Source organism: Seriola aureovittata, chromosome 1 (genome assembly GCF_021018895.1).
Source record: "Seriola aureovittata isolate HTS-2021-v1 ecotype China chromosome 1, ASM2101889v1, whole genome shotgun sequence".
Lineage (NCBI taxonomy): Eukaryota > Metazoa > Chordata > Actinopteri > Carangiformes > Carangidae > Seriola > Seriola aureovittata.
This window is the reverse complement of record NC_079364.1, coordinates 20,675,982-20,698,972: the sequence shown is the minus strand read 5'-3', so window position 1 is coordinate 20,698,972 and position 22,991 is coordinate 20,675,982. Positions and strand designations below refer to the sequence as shown.

Here is a 22,991-nt window from a genome sequence, read left to right as displayed (position 1 = left end):
ACACACACACACACACACACACACAAACACAGTGACCATCCTAATGCTGTACGTGCACATATACGGGTGACACACACAGATACTACCTGTGTGATCGCACTGATAGCACTCAAACCTGACCACACATGCATTCACACTCTGATTTAGATATGTGTTTGCATGTGGACACACTGCAAACCGTGCACATACACACATGCATTATGCCATCACTTCCTGTAGTTCATCCATGTAAAAGCTTTTTGCCGTCCTCAGTATGCCGAGAACATTTAGAATGCCCAATGAGATGACTTTTCTTGAATGATGATAGGACAGTAAGAAAGGAATATGTGAACTAAGCCTTTAGTTTTCTCTGTACTACACAGATTTATCTGAATACTGTATTTCAAATGAACAACCCAGAACTTAAATCTAACACACTTATGTTTCAGGTCACATGGACTCCTCCACTTATTCCTAATGGAGAAATCCATGGCTATGAGATCCGCCTCCCAGAACCCCGAATCTTCCATAACAGTGGCAACGCATCTGAGCTCAACATCAAAATAGCAGACCTTATTCCATACACAAACTACAGTGTTACTGTGTTGGCATGTTCTAAGGGTGGTGGACAAGTCGGAGGATGTACAGAAAGCCTGCCTACTCCAGCTACCACATTACCCACAAGCCCTCAAGGCCTTGCACCACTGTCAGTTGTGGCAGTCAGTGAGTCTTTCCTGGCCATTTCCTGGCAACCACCAAGCAGGCCCAATGGACCTAACATCAGGTAACATTGACATTGCACAGAAGCCAATACACACTGCTGCTCCCTCTTAGTTGACGATTCGCAATATACTGATTTGCAAAGATGCGCCATCACAGACAAATTCCCTTGTTTTCTCTTTCTAATCAAAACTGGAATCAACTTGGTTGATACCAATAATAACACTAGTACAAATGCCAGTCAGTGTTGGGAGTAACATGTTGCATTACTCTAATCACATTATTGTTCTCAGTGACGCAGTGGTGGTAACACACTACCATTGATTCAGTAACTGCATTACATTTACTAGCCTAGTGAAATTTGTTTTACTATGTAGAACACAACATTTTGACAGAATTCTGTTTGTTGCATTAAATTTAACACCTATGTCAATAATTATCGAGGAAAATAATTTTACCCTGGCCTGGCTGTCTGAAGTTGTGTGTACTCTGGAGAAGTAAAGAAAGTACAAATTGGCAGATGAGGAACGATAAATTGCATATTTTTCAAGTGGAAAAATTTATCATTCAGAATATACGCCAATTATAACACAAATCTCACCACAAAATGTATATAGTATGAAGATTAGATGTACCTGTGCTATGGATCAGCTGCTTTCAAAACGCATTGAGACAAAGGTTGAAGGAATTTAACCAAGAGAAAGAAAAGGGAGATTATTATTTTATAATAGTTCAGGTCAAGCAGATACACATCCAAAATCCAATACTAATTATGAAGACCCAATCTGTGTAACCATCATAAGTTTACATAATCTAAGTCAATTCTGTTTTCATTAATTGGCTACAGCCTAGAGTTAGAAACCAGACAGCCAAGACTGAAATGTAAAGCATGTTGTTATTGAGAGACACGTCCTGGAGATGTTCAATTGCAGCTGAAAACCTTACGAAAACGAGCAGACAGGAACACGTTAACAAGCTGCTAACATGAGTGTCCTGGTAATGAGCTAAGTGTTGTGCATTTTTTAATCAGTGTTTTCTCAGTCCTAATGCACATTCCGGTCCGTTTGTTCTGTCCTGTTCTACTCTGTCGGCGATTAGGCCTAAAATAAAGGTCCATTTTCCTGGCAGACGATTAAAATGCATGAGCCCGTCTCTCTGTTCTGCTCTGCTCAGCTCTGTGTGTTTGTCTAAGTGGGTTGGTTAAAAGGCGGCATTAAGCCCTTCTCTTCTGATTACAGCAAAAATTAGCATCACTGTGGGGAGAGGAAAACACAAACCCTGCAGAAAAAAACAACAGAGGGAGGGGCGTAGGGAGGGAGGGGTGAGATACAGTGAGCGCAAAAGAATAGAGATGATGAAAAACAGCAGAAGAGGAGGAAATGAGTGATAAGGAGACGAGTCAGTTGAAAAATTGTGTGTGTGTGTGTGTGTGTGTGTGTGTGTGTGTGTGTGTGTGTGTGTTCCCTTATGCAGGCATGTGTATATTTCCATGAGGGTACTGTGCGCTCATCTTTGCGCATTTGGGTACATGTGTTGTGTGTTAATGCATTCCTAAACATCCTACCGTGTGTGTGTTTTCTTTTATTCAAAATCCCCCTTCAGATACAAGTTGCTCAGACGTAAAACCCACCAGCCCCTGGCCATCGCCACGGTCCGCACAGTAACAGCCACATCCCCTCCCCCCTCTGAAGATCTCCATCGCTGGCTCCATGTTTACTCCGGCACCAAATTGTTCTACCAAGATAAAGGCCTAAGCAGGTGAGATTACTGAAATGAGCTCTAGAGCAAACGCCGGCGCCGCAGCAAACCGTGTGTGCAGAGCTGATCGGCGAGCTGCCGCTGATGCCGATCTTTTAATACCGCTCAAAGATACATTAAGCAAATATCCCAAAGAATTAAATTGTTTTTCACACAGCGTCCCCTAATCTCAGTTTGGCACTTGGTGGAAGCTGATTTTTTTTCCTCTCTATGCTTGCTAAACGGCTCTGGGTATACTCTTTTCGGGTTTGTGTCTCTACTGTGCTTTATTCAAGAAGTAAACCAACAAACATTTGAACGTGTCAGCACTTTTCTCTTCGCTTGGGTTTTTGATCGATGTCCAAGAAAGAAGTTCATGAAGAAGTTATTGGTGTTTGTGTAATAGATTTTAATAGATCTGTTATATTAGCCGAACTAACTGCAAAGAAAAAGAAATGTTGAGCAACTTTGGAGTGAATAAATACACAAAGACAGACATTACTGAAATTACAATCTTCTTTATCCCACTTACAGAGCAACACTATCATTTCTGTTATTTCTTAATTCGATCAATGGGGATTTACAGTTTCAGGCACTACTTGCACCAGGAGTTCGTCTACAGTAGCATTTATTTTTTCTAACACAAATATTGTCTGTCAACAGATTTACTCGATATGAGTACCAGTTAGTGGTCCATAATGATGTGGGCTACTCCTCAGGAGAGATTGTTACTTCGGTGACCATGGCGGGGGTTCCCCTCCACTCTCCATCTCTGTCTGCCCACGCTATCAATCACACTGCAGTGCAGGTCAACTGGACACAACCCTGTAAGATTACCCTCTGTCTTAAACACACACACCCAAACACACACTTTGCCCAGCAAAGGTCTTTGTCCAGAAAGGTTTGAAACTCTTGTTTTTCACAAGGACAGAAGAATAAATACACACACATTAGATGCACACACAAGCATTTTCATGACATGATATTCTGTGGAGATTATTCTGTCACTTGACAATTATCCAAAAGCAAAAATAGAGACTCAAAATTATGTTCTTATTTTGACTACTCCCTCACTTCTCTCCCTCCATCGTCCTTTCTCAGCTTTGCAAGACCTGCAGGGAGAAGTGGAATCTTACTTTCTCACAGTAGAGTCTCGTCAGTCAAGTCAAATCTTGACTTTACCCCCTGAGATCAACTCCACAGTGATATGTGACCTTTGGCCCAGTACCACATATCTAGTGTCATTACAGGTGTTCAACGGAGCACATAATACAACTAAGGCAATAGTTAACGTCACCACAGAGGATGGAGGTATGTGTGCATTTTCGTAATTTTTGGCCAACTGCTGTTTTTAGAAACTGGTTTGCATCCTTACTTCATATTTATGTGAGTGTGTGGTTGTGCATGTGTCCATATCAGTGTTTCATGTACAGTGCATAAATTCAATACATCCAAGAGAGGGGTCTGTGTTAATGTGCATTTCTCTGTGTCTCTGTGCTTCACAGGAGATGTTAAACACATCATGTAGTGAGGCATGAAATCAATACAAAGTGTGTGTGTGAGGCAGATTTAAGGTGTTGTAAAATGCTTGTTGGCACCACACACAAACACACACAAACTGCACACACAGCCACACACACAAGATGTGTTCTACCTGTCAAAGAAGACGGCAAACATGACTCTTCCCATGTCTTTTGGAGACATATAATTACTGTACTTTACAATACTGTTACAGAACATCACCTGGGCTTTGGAAAAAATAAAATAAGAAAAAATGATATCTGTCCTTGATGTTCAAATGGAAAATAGGCAACAACATTGTTATGAATTGCATCTTTAACAGAGCCTCGTCTATTCTCAGCTTTAGCTGTCTCTGCATAATCTGTTAATATTTTTTAAATTAATAACTGGATCTTTTTATTAGAATGTAAAACCTGGAGCTTTGAAAGAGTATATTAAGTGGAATATCAGTAAAGTATGTCAGTTCTTGGATCTACTGGTATTTCTTTTTCAATCAGGGTCAGCTTTTACTATCTTTAGTTATGAATTGCACAGGCTATCCAACTGTCATCAGGACTTTTCTTTCCATTTCCTCTTCAACTCTCAGTGCAGTCTCTCAGCATTTAAGGGTTATCTTTCAAATCACTTTGTGTAATCATATGTCAGAGGCTGCTTACTGTGTCTGTTGTTTTCTTTCTGTCTTCATTTCCCTCTCAATCCCTCTCTCTGACCATCTCTCTGTCCGTTTTTTTCTCTGTCTCAGTATAATCATATGTCAGAGGACTCTCTTTCTCTCTAATCTGAGCAGTATAATAAAAAGTGCATTAAAAACATTAGAAAATCATTAGGTGCTAAAGGCAAAGCACGGCTCGTTTAACTGAGAGGGCTCTGGAGGTAATTTCATTATTTTACAGCCATAAGAGTGCACACACACACACAAATGCACACACACACACCAAGGCCAAATATATTTTAACTAATGCAGCTCAACCCTACCAACCATCCTAACATGGTCTGCAATCTATAGGGCAATGCTAACATCAGGACTAATTGGCAAGAAAAATGTGTGTGTATGTCCATGTGTGTATGAGTGAAAGAGGCTCAGTGTGCAGTATTGCGTTGATAATGCCATCTTGCAGTAAATGAAATGTAGAGCAGTAGGTTGGGTTTAGGTAAGTGCATTGGCAGCAAATGAATTGGGTTAACTTCTCTTAGCTGAGTGCATTTTCACTTAGAATAATAGATGGAGTCGGTATGATTACCTGTCTCACGCACCGTCTCTCATATTCACTAACTCTGTGTTTGGTTTTCTTTCTCAATTTTCTACTTACAGCTTTATATCCATTATCATTTGAAGAAAAAAACATTATACAGATAAATTAAGAACACTCTCTGATCTTTATCCTTTTCTTTGGCATTTAATTTATTTTATTCCCTGTCGCTATATTTCCCCTCACAGATTATCTCTTGCTTCTCCTCTATTCGTCAGATTTTCCAGTGTCCTTCTCTGTAATTCACCCTTTCATTTTGCCTCTGTATCCATAACTTATTTCCTATAGGTTACCATACTATATTAATCACCATAGGAGTTTTGGTGTAGTATCCTCTGTGGATGTGCTGACGGAGAATTTCTTGGAAGAGTGAAGTAAAGAAACTAAAGGAATTAGATCGAAGGGACAGTGAAAGAGAGAGAAAGAATATGATAACACAACTCAGAAAGGGGAGAGACGTGCTCAAAGAAAGATTCAAAGTTAACTAGGAGATCAAGAAAAAGAGTGAGGTGATTGTACAGAAACTATCAATTGACAATGCACTCAGCTAAGAGAAGCTAAGTCAAGTCAGTTTTTATTTATATAGCGTCAAATCACAACAGAAGTTACCTCAAGGCACTTTTCATATTGAGCCGAACTGAACTGTACTCTTTATAATATTGATTAGAGAGAGGGCGGCCATCTGCCTACCACTTCTTGAACGAGGGATTGTTAAAAGTGTTGAAGTGTGACGTCTGAAATGTTTGTTGGGCTGTGTCTCCTGTCATTGTGTGAAAATAGAAAACTTTGAAAGAAGTTTGCATGATATTCACAAAATATGCCCAGGTTGAGAATGATACTTGTCTGTTGTAAAATGTCACCTCTACAATCCCTGACAAAAGTCTTGTCGCTTGGGTACAAGTTGACCTTAAGTGCCCCTCAAATATATTTGTAATCAATTTTTTTTTACAAGAAATGGCTAATTTCAATTCCAACAACTTTTGAAATAATGTTTTGGTGCCAAACGAAACTGCTGAAAAGCATTCTAACGTTCACAGTTTGGTAAAGCCCACTGAGTCAGTTTTTGCAAAGACAAAAGTCTTGCCACCTTGTCATATGATGCACCCAATCCTAGATTACAGCCTCACCTGTGATCAATAATTGATCAATCAATTAGTGGGTGTGTATAAAAAGAAACCCAGCACACCAGACCATCACATCAACTGAAACTTGACCTCTGACAACATGCCTAAGATTCACCCTGAGACCAAAGCGTTGATTATCAAGAGGCTGAAGACCAGATCCACTGCTGAGGTGGCTGACACCTTCAATGTGTCTCAGCATCAAGCACAAAGAATAAGAAAAAGATTTGAAGAGACTGGAGATGTTTTTGACAAGCCCAGGTCAGGCAGACCCCGCAAGAAAACTGCTCGGGAGGACCGTTTGTTGGGTCGAAAATCCAAGGCCAGCCCCTTTTCCACTGCAGCAGAGCTCCACCAGGCCTGGTCACCTCAAGTCCCCGTGTCAACCAGGACAGTTTGTAGAATTCTGTCTCGAAATGGCCTCCATGGTCGAATCAGTGCCCAGAAACCAGCACTAAACAAAAGGCAATTAAAAAAACGTGTGGCATTTGCCAAGGCCCACAGCCTGCTAAAAGGATGGATGCTGGAAAAGTCGCAGAAGGTGGATTTCTCAGATGAATCTTCAGTTGAATTACATCACAGCCACTGCAAATATTGCAGGAGACCTACTGGAGCCCGCATGGATCCCAGATTCACCCAGAAAACAGTTAAGTTTGGTGGCGGAAAAATCATGGTCTGGGGTTACACCCAGTATGGGGGTGTGCGAGAGATTTGCAGGGTGGAAGGCAATATCAATAGCCTAAAATATCAAGAAGTATTAGCTACCTCTTACATTCCCAACCATAAAAGGGGTCAAATTTTGCAGCAGGATGGTGCTCCATCGCATACTTCCATCTCTACATCAAAGTTCCTCAAGGTGAAGAAGATCAAGGTGCTCCAGGACTTTCCAGCCCGGTCACCAGACATGAACATCATTGAGCATGTCTGGGGTAAAATGAAAGAGGAAGCATGGAAGACGAAACCAAAGAATCTTGATGAACTCTTGGAGGCATGTAAGACTGCTTTCTTTGCTATTCCTGATGACTTCATCAATAAATTGTATGAATCATTGTTCAACCATATGGATGCAGTCCTTCAAGCTCATGGAAGTCATACAAGATATTAAATATGGATCTCACAGCACCACTACTTAATTCACTGATGTTATGCAACATATTTTGTATTTGAAGTAAATTATTTGTTCAATTTTCACATTACTCTCTGTAGGCGACAAAACTTTTGTCTTGCCAAAATCTGGCCTTTCTGTGTTCATTAAATGATCAATCTTTCTTCAGTGAAGCAAATTTATTTTAGTATATTAAACATAATTTGGGAGGGTTTTAGCTTTCATATGAGCCATTTCTAAAACCAATGGATTAATTAAAAGTCAGGTTATAAGCTGTTGTTTCTACAAAATGGATAAGTGACAAGACTTTTGTCAGGGACTGTATATACTGGGGATCTCATAGTCCAAACACATAGTTTCCCTTTTTTTCACAAGTCTGGTCTAATGATCACTAATGCAGCACTGTTTAGGGGCATTTAAAAAATGTGTTAGTGATGTGGCTTCTGTGTAAAAAAAAAAAAAAAAAAATGGAAGCTCTGTACAAGAAGTTATCATGGCGTAAAATTTGCTTCAAAAAGTCATAGCACAAATACCATCTTTTGTAGCTTTGTTCTTACGTTACTGCACAGTAACAGTCGAGGTAGTCCATTATGTAAAAGCTTACATGTGAGGTTGAGAACACTGGTTTCATCACATGTATGTTTGAAAATGGCCATGTCTCCAGTCTTCAAGCTGTAAAACGTTTTGTTCTTTAAGAATTAAACAATTCTGGGTTTCTGTACTCACATGTGCCATCCTCAGAGCCAGACGGGATGTCCGCCGCAGAGGTGGTTCCAGTAGATAGCAACACGGTGCGTGTGCTCTGGTTCCCTCCTCTACAGCCCAATGGAGCAATTACTGGTTACTACATCTACGTTAATGACCGTCTCCATGGCAGTGTAGACAACAGCTCTGGGTCCCTCCTGCTGCGGGACCTACTGCCTTTCACTGTCTACAACGTACAGGTACGCATGCAAAGAAACATACATACCCAGACACAGACAAGCAAACATGTGAATTATGTTTTTGTCTGCTGTGTTTGTGTGTGAATTTCAGGTGGAGGTGTGTACTGTGTATGCATGTGTGAGAAGTAATGTTACTCAGACAACTACCGTGGAGGATCTACCTGCTGACCTGGGCACGCCACATGCACAAGTGATCAGTCCCAGGTAATACAGACATGTACTGCACGTATTTTTTCAGTGATTCTGTCACTTTCTGCATTATCTCACATGTCTTCTTTTTCTGAATGACAATATGTCTTAACCATTTTTTTGAGAGTTGCCATTGTTCCAGGTTCATGAAATTTTACAGCCCTTGGTTTGAGTGCAGTAATCGTTAATGTTTATCGGCAGCGCATGAGGTTGGTTTGCAGGTTTGACACAACAGAATCAATACAGCTGGCACCAACAGCAAGTTGTGGAGCAATTTGACAGGACTGTATAAAAATGTTATTTTACTCAGCATTAGTAATCTGTGTATCAATAAGCTATTGCATTATACATTTTTCTTTTATTACACAGTGTCAGTTGTACTTAAAAATCCAATTCTGTGGGCAAAAACTTCAACTGTATTTATTCCTGCTTCTGTAAAACATACAGCCCTCCAAGACACGATGATTGTTGCATATATTCATCTTCAGAAGTCTATCAAGATTGAAATACTTTTTAATATGAAATCCACTTAAAGTATGTAAAATGTTTAGCATACATTAATCCTCTAAAATACTGTATTCTATAATTGAGATTACCTGATTTAATAAAGGTTATGTAAAGTCTTCTGACTGTATAATTTAATCAGATTATCTCAAAGTTGCTTTTTGACAGCCTCCAAAATGAATAAAGTATGAAGGTAAACTGACATTTTGTTTGTAGTTAGTTAAATTTAATGACATTTAAAATGCTCTTCTACCCATGTTTGACCTAAGCCATAACGTTGCAAATCTTCCAGTTGCAAAGGAAGTGGTGATTTGTGGCTTATTTTCTCTCTAGGAGACTGTGGAAGTTGTAACTCTGTGTGTTACTACACAGGTCTTTCCCTGCCAAAGATGTCAGAGATAAAACAGAGGAAAATCAATAGTGTGAAGTGTATAAAGATACACACACCCTGACACTGTAACTCAACTTTGTCAAGCATTAACCATGCATGAATGCGTATGTGTGCATGAATGCGAGTCTCACTCTCTCTCTTACAGGGTGGTGAGGTTGGACTGGTCCCTTCCAGGCAGACCCAGTGGCATCATGCTGGGTTACGAGGTTTTAAGACGGACCTTGAGGTCGTGTGCCAGTGGGTCAACAGGGGTCACATCCTCTGTGGGGGAAGAGTCAGAAGGTGGAGGTGGTGTAAGGTTCAGATGTTCCTACCTGCAGTGTCCTGTGAACCATGGTGTGTGTGGGACATCCTGCTTCAATCCTGACATACAGGTGATTATGTTCTTGACATTTTGTACTTATTGTATTTGTCTTGTATTCTTCCTTTCTGCCCTGTGTTGAAGGATATGCACAGGTCAATATCATACTGATTGTTCTAGAAGACTGCATTTTTTGTTTTTTGCCTTGCTTCCTTTTTTTTTTAACAAAGTCGACACACACTTTTATATGCAACATATGATGAGGGTGTGTTGTTGACATGTGGAATAAATTACATATTGATTGATTATGGATGATGCATTTTGGGGGGGGGGTATTTTTCCTGTCTTCTCCTCTGCTGTTTTTTCATCTTTCCTCTGTCATAATCCTCTTTCCTCCGACCTTTTCACCTGGATACAAGAGTCCCTTTTAACAATAACTTGTCATGAGTAATCATTAAAACCTTTGCTGTACAACAACAACAGTGTGTAAAACAAGAAAGCAGTCCAGGGTCTTTGCTTTGGCTGCTGATCTGAAGTGGAGAATAAGAAAACAGCATTGCTGTGTACTCCCTAAGGATATTAGTCCTCACCAGACCTCCCACACACAAGTACGAAAAGACACATAGAGACCCTTAGACAAATACACACCCACATTTCCTCTTCTAAGTGCATGCTACTTATATGGGATGCATAGCCATCCTATGAGTGATTCATTTCTCTAAACAGATTAACTTGTCATCTATATTCACTTCCATCCTTGTGTCACTGAATGCCAGCCAAGTTGGCACAATGAAACCACCCGCCATACATTTACCCCCACAGCACCCAGTGGCACATACAAAAACAACATTTATTGTATGTTCACACATATAAATACACACATACCCACCTATTTAAGTTTTGCAAGTGGAGATGCTTAGATGGAGCACATGCAAATCTACACTCATGAACCTAGAAAAAAATCCCTGTATATCAGTAACATGACTCACAGAATCCTCCATTATAATGTATGTACACGTTTACAACACAAAAGAGATGTGTTCAGTACACACACTGCTTCCTTTGAAGGTTAATGAAATAGTATTTGTCATGTCTTGAATGAAACAGTATGATATGTTCAGAGTTTTGTGTTCAAACTGTGATGCTCACCAGAGTCCTATACTGTCTCAAAGAAACTGTATTTGTGAAACTGTACAAAACACACAGATTTAATAAGATGTCATTTCTACATTTAGAACAGAAATCAGTATTATCAAAAAAGGGTTTATGAATGTAGACACCAAATAATATACCACTGTTTCCATTTGAGCCACTATAGAAGTGATGAAGTTAAATATTTTACATGATGGAGCCAAAGACAGTTAAGTAACATGAAGTAAATTTACTCAAGTACTGTACTAGTACAGTTTTAACACACTTGTACTTTATGTGAGTAATTCCCTTTTATGCTTAATACTTCTACTCCACTACAATTTGGAGACAAATGTACTTTCTACTCCACTGCTTTTATTTAAAACTTAGTTGACAGTAACTTTGGAGATTTAGATTATTAATACAAAATATAGTATATAAATAAATTAAATAGATTTTGATGTATTACTATGGATTAAATTACCCAGTAGTATAGCAGTTATCGTCTTCACCACCTTAAACTTTGAACTTTGTGCATTAATGCATTAATTGTAATACAATAATATATATTATTGTAAAGTGGGCCATTCTACATATTGAGTACTTTTACTTTTTAGTGAGTGCGGGCCAACATAAGAACATTGCCTGTATCCTGTTTGGTACAGAGTCACTTTCAAAGCCCACACATAAGTAGTTTTATTTCACTATCTGTCCATTTATGTGGATTTTGTTAAGTGAATACTCTCTCATATGTGTTCATCTGTGCGTATCTCTATGTTAACTAGGTTTGCTGCAGTGGACTATTGTACACTAAGAAGCCACATCATCATTGCTGCGAGAGCAGTTACCTGAATTTGAATAATTCGTCCAACCCGGTTTGCTGTAACGGCAAACTGCTCCCGGCTCTCCCTGACCACCAGTGCTGTGCAGGATACTATGTCCATGTAAAAACCAGTGAGTTTCAGATTGCTTCATGTGTTCATATTTACATGGGATTTTCTCTTTTCTGCTTGACTTGAGTTTATCCTTTTCCATGTTGTTCAGGTGTTTCCTTCATCTGTCCTTGTCTTTGTAGATGAATACTGCTGTCCTGACCACTCGCAGGGCCGGGTCTCAGTGGGGCTGGGTGACAGCTGCTGTGGGGGGGTTCCTTACTCCATGAAAGGCGGCCAGCTCTGCTGTAGTGGGAGCCTTCGTGATGGCTATGGGGTCCAATGCTGTGGAGGCTGGATTGTAGACGATACACTGGTGTGCTGCGGTGATGCTGAGAGAGGGGAAGTGTATATATATACCCCAGGTTAGTGAAGGAAACACACAAACATAAACATCCACTGTTGTTACAATAGGGTTTTTTGCTCAACATTGAAAGCACATGGGGGGAAGTTTGATGGCCCGCTGAGCCTGTTTGATACAGAGCTGCTTTTGTGTAGAGAAAATCCTTTACTGTAAAGTCGAATCAACCAACGGGTTTTTGTTCAGAAAACTGGTTACTCTGGCCCAAAAGGATTTTGTCAGAGTTTGGTAATGTCTTCATGTTTATAGGGGGGAAAAGGAGAAAGTGATGGAAAAGATAGAAAACGACGGGACAAGAGAGTAAAGCAAGGAGGGTTGAGTTAGACACATGGTGCAGGAACGTGGGGTCGTTTCCCTTTCCTCCTCTCCTGCAGTGTCCCAAAGCACCCGGATACCATGGCACAGATGGGACTGTGTGTGTGTGTGTGTGTGTGTGTGTGTGTGTGTGTGTGTGTGTGTGTGTGTGGCTGTGTGTGTGTCTGTGTGAGTGTGTCATTAGACATCTTTGTCATGGCAGATGATGATGAAACACACTTGGGATGGCACCATTGAGGGCACTGCCAAGCACACAGCAGGACAAATACACACTCATTCTCTCCTTCACACACGCACACACACACTCTCTATCAAACATATAGACATATTACATGCACCCACACATACACACGAACATGCGTGCACGGAGTCAACAGGGTTCCCTCGGCAGGGTTTCGCTTAGTGTTGAGTGCCAGAGACAGACACGTGGACTCTATTCATCACACATAAACAATGGCCCCATATGGGCAGGCCTATAGTACTCCATTAGCCTACCCGCAAACACACTGACACACACACAAGATCCCTGCCCACATAAAAACGCATGTATGCCCACTAAAAAGTTCCTAGAAAGCAAGTTAACAAAAGAATAATACTTTTATTTCAAATATTTTTTGATTTCATGGCTGTTATCATTTCTTCCTCTCCCTTATTATGAAAAAAAAACTATTACCCTGCCTTGTTTTTTTTTTTTCAACCAGGTGTATTTTTATGACATTGTTGATAACTCACTTTTTCTCTCACAGTTTTCACCTTCGAATACTGATACATTTTTTTTAATACTATTCTGCTCTATACCATTGTCACTTGTTTCATCTCATCTGTCTCCTTTTCTCCACTATATCCTCTTTTCTCTTCCAACTGAGCAGGCTACATGGTCATCCTTCATTTATGGAGGCCTCCCAAGGAGTGCATATGCTCCTCTTCCACTCCACCTCCTTCTTTTATTTAATTCCCATCTCCTCTTCTCCTTTGTCATCTTCTTTGTTACTTTTCCTCAACTTTTTTCCCCACCTTCTCTGCCTCTTCATCTGGCTTCCTGCTCTTACCATCTTTTCTTCCTCCCCATCCTACTCCTCTCCCTCCCTCCTTTTATGCCCCCTTCCTTTCCACTCATCAGTCATTAGCGTTAGCTTCCCCATTGAGAACATATGGTATGATGGATCGTAGGGCTAGCGGCGCTAGCAAGGCTAAGGGCCATTTGCCGGGTGCACTGCGCTGTCGGGGAGCCCTGGGGCCGGCTCTGCAACCTCGACCCCACACGTCTGTTTCAAGACACTCACACAACATGCACACAGCAACACCTATTATAGGATAGGATACTTAACCTTGGCACAACTCGTTCTCATTGCTCCCTCTCACCATGTCCAGGGTTTTGTGTTTTTAATGATGAGATTTTAGAAAGAAAGAAAGAAAGAAAGAAAAGTAATGAACAATGAAATGAACAATGAAAATTCAAATAAGAGAGGACTACAGATTAAATGGAATTCAATTTAAAGTAAATAATAGTGATGCATATAAAATGAATACATAGTCAAAAAGTAAGGAGTGAAAGAAATACAAGAAAGATACAAATAAAATAAAATTTTATTACAAACACTAAAGAAATAAATTGAAAGATAGAATCAAATAAAAATGACGACGCTAGAAAGAAAGAAAGATGAGATGTAGAGAAACAAAGAAACAAAGATATTTAAAAATGGTTTAAAAATTTATCAGGTAAAGGAAACTGAAAAAAACAGAGAAAGAGGAAGAAAGTAAGTGTGAAAGAAAGCAGGAGAGAAGAGTGGTGAAGAGCTAGATGGAGCAGATTAAAGGAGGAGTGAAGGGTATCCCATTGTGCCCAGCTGATAGACTAGGTTAGGCTGATGTGATTATGGGGTCCCTGAAGTGCGATCTATCACACATTACCGTCCACACTGTCAACAACCATACACACACACTGCAGGGGAACAGCAATGCCAGGAGACAGCCGTCTGGCAACAGATACACGTATTGGCTTGCATGCACATGTGCACATGTAGTTATACACACAAGCAACCGTACACGTCCACAACAACAATCATACTCAAACACACACACTCATAAGAAAACATGCATGTGTAAACACACTGAGCAGCATGTACGTGTACAGTCATCCAAAAATATGCAACACATAGTTGCAAGAGCACACATTCACACATAACACACATGAGCTCTAGGCTGGACTGTTTGATTTGAAAATCATCCAGGTGAAATATAATCAGGGTAAGAAAAGTCATCTTGCCCAATCTGTCCCAAAGAAACACAAAGAACAAAAAAAAGAAAAAGCTGAGCTAGTGGACAGTGTTGTCTTCATTTCATTTCGTTGGGTTTAACAAACTGTTCTCTCTCTGTATAGTATATACGTATAGTGTAAGTGTAATGTTGTCCACCATACAACCACCAGTTTATGCACCTACTCAACCTGCACTCTGGCATATTTTAAGTTTTGGGTATATTTGTGATTACTTGTTGTCATTGTCGCTCTGTAATGAGAGAGAGTTTACAGTGCAAATGTGAACTGGAATTTTATGACTAGTCTACTGTTTAGCTTACTTCAGCTAGGCCACTCTTATTTACCATTTCTGTTTGTGTGACTTTGGATTTAAAGCTGCTATAAATGGTATTTGTGATTTCCAAGTTGGGAATCCCTCAGTGCTAATATAAAAAAAAACCGTGGCAGAAGACAGCCATGCAGGCCACTTCTTCAGCAGAAATCTAGATGTGTTGACCGGGTTTCTTGAATCCTTTACCTCATTTACAGAAACTGGTTTCTCACTACTCAGTCATCTGTCTCAAGTGTATCTGACAGAACAGATTTGAATTTTAATCAGCACACCAACTGCGCGATGGCTTGCACCTCACTTGGGTTTCAGTCACATAACTGAGACACAAAGCCTCTTTTAAGGCCTCAAGTCTATTTTTTTCCCCGCTTACAAACCCTACATTAATTGTGTATTTGGTTGTGAGCCCTGTTAAAATGCTTCAAGGTGCACAGTGTCACTGTGGCTGAACAGATTGTCACTGATGGGAGACTGCAGCTGCTGCTGACCTGCTGCTTTTGCTATGTGGTTTATACAGACTTGAAGGAAGTCTAAATAGGTTCCTACATGTGACTTTGTTCAAACTTACCTGGTCAAGTGACACTTGTTATGCTTTCTGTAATGGCCGACCTAACTTCTACTCTGGCCAGTTTTAGACTTTGGGGTATTATTGAGATGGTCTGTAATCCTTTCCTCAGCATCCACAGTTATTATACAATAACACAAAGTCTCTGTGCTAAATCCCTCCCTTCCAAATCTGCCAGTTTGTTTAAACAGCTTTCATTTCACTTTCAAGTAGATTAAATACTGTTTGCTTTTGGACAAAAGTGCCTCAGTTTTTGTGCAGCATTTCCTCCTGTGTTGTAGGTTCAAGACCAACTTTTAAGCTCTTCATTTGGTCCTCTTTTCTTTTCTCTCTGAGGTTGTATGTAAGATGTTTAGCTAAGTCTTAGGTGAGATTAGATGGTGTTTAAAGGAACGTGTGTGGTGTCTTTGGCCTCCCGTTGCTCCCTGACTCTCCCTAAGTCCCCTGCCTCACTGTGCGCGCTCCACTAATCATTTCCCTTTCACACTTTTTCTTTCTAGTGTGCAGTTCTTTAACTCTTCCATCTGCCCTTCAACCTACCCCATCTCTCACTGTGGGTGCTACCATAAATGCCCTCCCCACCTCACTTTTTCTTGAAGTGAGTGAATCTTAAAAATGTGTGCATTTCTTTAACTCCTTCCCTTACTCCCTCCCTCTGTCCCAGCCCAGCAGGCCCCATCCAAACGTTCAAGGACAAATCTGAATATCCCTTTTCACCGTTTAAGTGTTAAAAGCCTGGCGGTGCTGGGTGTTATCTTAACGCGCCTTGCCGTGCCATCATCAGAGCGCGTGATGAAAATGGCTGTGATGATGCTAAAAGAAAAAAAGAGGAGGGGGAGGAAAAAGTAATAATCAAATATGTTTTTCAAGGGCACAGTGACCATTTGCTGGAGGGAAATTATCCCAGTAGTTAAGCTAGCTCACTCCGAGCCTGGCGGAGTTGTGAGAGTGGATGCGTTTGTGTGTATAAGTGTGTGCAAGTGTGCATGGTTTATTACTTCAACTTGATGCATGCATGCTCCACTTTCTGTATCTGTTTCTGTGTATGTATCTGAATATTTCTTTATGCGGAGATGCACATCCTGCACAAGTCCTTTCATTGTTTCTACCCAAAGATTCAGCAGAACAGTTTCTGAGTGTGTATTTCTCGTGTGTGTGTGTTTATCATTGCCAAAAGCCCCTCATCAATGATGGGAAGCAAATGGCCAACAGTAGTGGATTCCAAACAGCAGCGTCTGGATGCTTTAGAAGATTGAGTGCTCTTTGAACACAGGAAGACATTTCTCTCTCTGTTAATGTATTTATGATGATGGCTTTTCTATTAGGTTTACTTTAATGACTGGCAAGAATAAAACCAGAGGCTGTCAGGAACACAGAGATGAGGACAGACTGCGCAGTGCGTGCGTGCGTGCGTGCATGCGTGTGCGTGTGTGTGTGTTCCACTTCCAGATAAGAGAGGGGAGGAAATTGAGCTCACATGCACGAGCACAGACACACACACATAGATTACTACAGGGTGTAGTTGCAAATATTTCCTGTATGGAGTATTTCAGTTGTGCTACATACCTACATACACCACAGTGACTAGTGGTTTTAATTACACTTTATTCAAGTAACAGGGGCATGTCATCCCTCTGTAAAGGTTCTGTGACCGAGGTGCCCATTGTTGCATTGATTGCAATTCACTTTCATTCACAATGACGAACTACAATGACAATGACAAAAATATATAAATTATTTGATTTGGACTGTCAGTTTGTTGAGATCAACAAACACTGACCCTTTTTCTGTCATATGTTGCCTCACATCATCTGCTAAAAGTTGCACTTGAACTTAAAAGTTGTTTGTTCTGACACTAAACCGTGGAAAAGCAGAAGGGTCTCTCTGTTGGAGATATACAGAGGTCTTGGAAGTATTTATATAGTCATAGAGATGCTGGAGAACCTCTTTCTGCTGGCCACCACCCCTAACTCACCAACTCCAAGATTCATTGCTGACAGTGATGGATGACCTGAAGGAGGTGGGCCATAGGTCATTGTATTGTCAGATGCAATGTCTGTGGCAGGGTGTGTAAGGATTGGATAGTTGAATACATGTGGGATTACCTGTGAGTTGAAGGTGTCTGCTCTGGAGTCTCCTAGTCTGTGTGCTATAAAACATGCAGTGCTTATATCACTATAATGGATCAAATGTTTATGTGTCCGTAATTGAGGAGACAAGGTTACTTATCCATCATCATCTGTTTCATACGCCGTACATTTTTGTTCTTGATTATTTTGGCGCACATACTAAACTATATAATACAACATGTTATGTTCTTTATTTTAGCAAAACTTACACATCTCTTATAATTGTTTTATCACCTTGTTAACTCTTTTAGTTGTTCATTTCTTTATCATTTTCTCTTTCTTCATCCCAGCCCTTCTCTCTCATGTTTGTCACAGACACTTAAAACACACATGAACAGCTGCTTGCTGTGTCTCACTCTTTAGTGAATCCCTGTAGAGCGGTGAAAATATAAGTGCCACCAAAGCATTTACCTAAGCTCTGCGCACACATGCATACACACACACACACAGACACACACAGACACACACACACACACACACACACACACAGACACACACACACACAGACACACACACACACACACACACACACACACACAGACACAGAGAGAGAGAGAGGGAGAGAGAGAGAGAGAGAGAGAAACACACACAAGCAAACACTCAAGACACATACTTACAAAGATGCACTTACACACAAATGCACACAATGTCACACACACCCAGCTGGTAATGTTGTTGAGATAAAAAAAAAATAGACATCAGAAAGACAAGAGGACAACCAGTCAGCTGGGAAAAGAGTAGGTCTGTATGTGTGTGTGTCTTTGATTATGTGTGTGCTTGCTGCCCCAACATCCTCATGTGTGTGTGTCCATAAGGGAACTCTGTGAGAAAGTCAGTCCACTGTGATTTCATCTCTCAACATGGCATATAGTCTCGTCCCCTCAGTGCACAAAGTGCATGCATGCACACACTGGTCACACACACAGTGTGTGTTGTGTGTGTGTATGTGTGTGTACTACAGCCCAACCAACAATGGATTTTTGAGGCTGATACCGTGTATATATTTTGATGAGAGCTGTTTTTAACTAACACATAGCAACAAACATATTTGGTTGTTTGATAGGAATTTTCATGAGTTGGGAGCAAGATACTGAGCAGGATGTCACTGGGTATTAAATTTGTATCAGAAACGACTATAAACAAAAGCTCACATACAACAAAAATATATTAGTAGTAGAGTTTTGGGGGTTTTTTAAAGTTCTTTTTTGGGCATTTTTTGCCTTTATTGACAGCTGGAGTGATAGAGAGAAACAGGAGAGTGAATGACATACAGCAAAGGGCCGCAAGTCGGATTCAAACCCACGGCCACTGCGGGTAGGACTGAGCCTTAATGGTTCGCACTCCACCAGGTGAGCCACCGGGGCACCCCGATTAGTAGTAGAGATTAAAAATGAGAGTTAAATAGAGAGTCTACGAAATGCAAGATAAATGGTATAGGTGTGTGTGTGTGCGTGAGACAGAGAGTGACATTAGCTAAAATGCTCCTTGCTTTGTGTGAGCATGCAGATGTGCGCCCCCAGTCTGTGTCAGTGGAAGAGTCTTCAGTGTGGTTGTGTTTGTGCTGTTATGCATGCACACACAAACTGTGTATGTGCGCACTTGCTCTGCACTTTGTGCCAAACCCCTTGTAATATATTCAGGTATTTAAAAGTGTTTGGTTTGTTTAAAGTTGTGAAGGGGTTTTGGTCTCCTAGAGAGCTCGGATAACCCTAATCCACAACACACATTTTTATCAGTAGTTCATTGGCAGGGCTAAATATTGACTTATCATTAAGTGGAATGACTGAAACCCTAATAATAATTCACGTTGTCTAAGCACCTTGTGTTGACGAGCTGCTCCCGATGCTATTAACGAATGTATGCAAATCCAACATAAATCTGAAGATTAGGGCTGAAGCATTCTGCGATGCAAGAGAGAAAACAAGAGGTGTGTGATAAAAATGTTGTCAACGCATACACACACATGCATACGCTTGCACAAGCACACACAGCTTACAGAGAGGAAGAGAAAATAGGAGGTGTGTGTGTCAAAACGTTAACACAAATGTGCAATCATGTCACATACACCCATACACAGATAACGCTCACAAAGACAGGGATTGGATTTCTGCTGAATGTGTGATAATACATAGTGAAGTTTAGCTGCAGAACAGTAAACAAACGACATAGACGTACATTGTGAAGTGAGTTGCGAGCGATAGAGTTATAGCGGAAGGAAAAGAGGATGACAGAGGGGTGGAAATGAGGAAGAAACATGATGAGGAGAGAAGAGGACAAGAGAGGAACAAGCAGATACATGGTCAGAAGATACATGTAGGAACTGAGAAATGAAAAGGAGACAGTAAGAGAAGGTAGAACATGGGTAACCTAAAAACAGGTAGCCAAAGACAGACAGCTGTAGAGGTGGGGAGATATTGGTTGAAAAAATTGTTCAAAGGAATCAGAGAGAGGGAAGAAAGGAGGAAGGGAAAACTCCTGAACTTCAGGTTACAAGTGATAAAGTTGTCATTTCCTTGTGTCAGAAAGAGAGAATCATGATATGCTGTGTTTGAACAGAGCCATGTGAGATGGTACGGAGAAAGACAGTTGGACTTGAGAGAGTAGATGCAGGGACTAGACGCAAACGTAAATGAGTAAAAAGTGAGTTATGGAGGGCCTTTTGTCCGGATGGAAGAGAGGAGTAGAGGTGAGGATGGCGAGAGGACGAGGGATAAGTGGAGAGAAGCTATTTTGGAAAAGTGTTGAGCTGTTTATTTGCGCGTCATTGAAGCTGAAGTAAGGCGCTGGGGGAATTGGCCACCAAGCCCCCGCTCTGCAACAGCTGCCGCTGCTAAGTGAGTTACTAGCCGTCAGACTGCCTTTATGTCACACAATCACACACACATACACATGCATTTTCCTGTCACATGGTGCCTGTGATGGATACAGTGAGGATATAATGCACTGCAGCACCATTCTCCACTTTTGGCCTTTAAGTGAAATGATTGCTTAAATTAACAGCATTTCCTGTGCTCAAAGAGTGAATGCTGATTAGGGTGTTAAACAATAAGTTATTTATCACTCCTCAACTAGCTGCAGCCCCATTAAAGGCTGAGGCCATGATACAAAGCAATGACTTAGTGTAATGTCTGCTGTCAAATAAAATGGGCACCACAGCTGGGGGTAGATAGTGCCACAGATCAGCATGTCATCAACTGTTAGGATAAATAAGCTAAATACCTTATGAAAGTTAGATTATTTTAGCTGTAAAATAAACAAAATCCCAAGCAGTTTTTCAGTCTGATTCAAAATGAGAAGCTATTACTTCTCATTAAAACATGATTTGTCCTCCATCCATCATTACAGTTGTGATATTTTAGCCGTGCCGTGCCATGCTCATTTATATTTCTAATACGTCCTCACAGCATGTGGTTGCTGACTCAGTATTATAGCAGGACAATATTATAGCCTTAATCCATTGCAAGGCCAAAGCATGACAGTACTGGCCCCTCAACTAAGCTATGCTGACGTCATAGTAACCAGACCGGTTCAACCTTATTTCTTAGTTCAACATTATTTTCTCCACCTAGTATCTTTCAACCTCAAATCTGCAGACACTAAAACAGTTTTTAATTTGTCATTCCAAGTGATTCAAGTTATTTGTATTTGAAATATGAAGTGGAGAAAGTGAAGAAACATGCTTGAAATTTGATATACACTTGCAAAACCTTTACACGGAAATGGGGTGATATCATGTATTTTAAATGTCACCTTGCTGGTGAAGGTGAAGTGGTGGCAGACAGACATCACCTATCACTGTCAGAGATGGCAGCTCTCAGAAAAACACACTTCCTCTTCCCCTGCACTTTTCTGACGGCATAGACTGAATATTGCTACTGTATAGAGAGATGAATACAGGAGAAGAAAAGAGGCGAGCAGCAGAGGAGGGAGAGGAGAGGAGGATGTATAGAAGCGTTGATAAGAGTAAATGCACACTAATATTTAGAGCAGCTTAAATACTCTATCTGCGCAGATGGGGAAATAGAGATCGAATAGAGCAGGAACAGGGAGTATGGGAAGTGAGAGGAGAGACAACACAGCCAAGTGTTGACTGAATGTTTTTACAGTGTGGAGAGAGGACAAGTGTAAAAGAGGAGGAGGTGAATGGAAAGGAACTGAGGAATGAGGAGAGGGTATGATGAGAAGAGGACAGGATAAAAAAAGAAAGAGGCAGAATAAAAGCATGAGTCGTATTAGATGCCCTGTGTGGAGAAGCAGAGCAGCAGAGGATAAGTAGAGTTCATGAGGAAAACAATAGAATGGCCAACAGTGAAAGGTGTACCGTACAAATTAATTTCCTGCTACAGTAAAGTGAAAGTAAAGTAAAATGAAAAAGCAGCTAAAACAATAATTTTTTCTTGTCTTTAGGTTTTGTCTGCTGTGGGCAAGAGTATATAAACTCTTCAACCTCTCTTTGTTGTGTGGGCAAAGACGGGTATCCCACAATGCACCCTGCTGGCAATGCCACTGTGACACTGCAGTGTTGTGGGTCAAAGGTCATACATCAGGAAGAACAATGCTGCAGTGGGATTGGCTACAACCCTCAACGACACGTGTGTGCTGATCGACCCACTCCTGGCTTGTCAATGCAGGTATGTGAGACGTGTTTGTCTGTATCTCTGTCTCTGTGTTTTTTTCCGTCATGTTCAGTGGATGAGGCTGTATAGTGTTCCAGTGGTGCCGTAGGTCCATCATATCTTCGCTGCAGTTGAAATTTCCACTAAAAGTGCTGACCTTTCCAATGTCTGTGGTGTTGTTTTGCCTGTATTTTACTCATTCTAGTTACTGTTTTATCTTTCTTGTGTATCTGTATTTCCTGCATAGTGTACTGTATATTAGTTGTAGTTCTTTACTGAGGAGAAGTGACATATAAACAACAAAAACTAAATTTACTAAAAGTACAAAGAGACCTAGTCAGTTACAATTGAAAAACATCTATTAATAGGAAATTTACATCAAGTGCCAATAAAAATGGGAATAAAATTCACAAGTGACTCCCATGCCTCAGAAATAGATAGTGGACTACATAAAAAAGACCCAGGAATTACATGTCTAACGGACATTGGCAGAATTTCTTTCTCTCTCTCTCTCTCTCTCTCTTTCTTTCACTCTCACTTTCTCTCTCTCTCTTTCTTTCTCTCTCTCTCTCTCTCTCTCTCTCTCTTTCTTCTT

At 40.7% G+C, this 22,991-nt stretch overlaps 1 protein-coding gene across 1 annotated transcript in view; it reads left to right on the top strand.

The window, feature by feature from the left end:
• Positions 1-22,991, top strand: part of ush2a (Usher syndrome 2A (autosomal recessive, mild)) — a 205,466-nt gene that overhangs the window by 120,169 nt on the left and 62,306 nt on the right. The window contains 10 exon segments of the mRNA XM_056372888.1: positions 429-763; positions 2,302-2,457; positions 3,100-3,263; positions 3,538-3,747; positions 8,175-8,377; positions 8,469-8,581; positions 9,607-9,835; positions 11,679-11,847; positions 11,969-12,190; positions 22,188-22,411. Coding sequence (XP_056228863.1) covers positions 429-763; positions 2,302-2,457; positions 3,100-3,263; positions 3,538-3,747; positions 8,175-8,377; positions 8,469-8,581; positions 9,607-9,835; positions 11,679-11,847; positions 11,969-12,190; positions 22,188-22,411 — 2,025 coding nt within the window.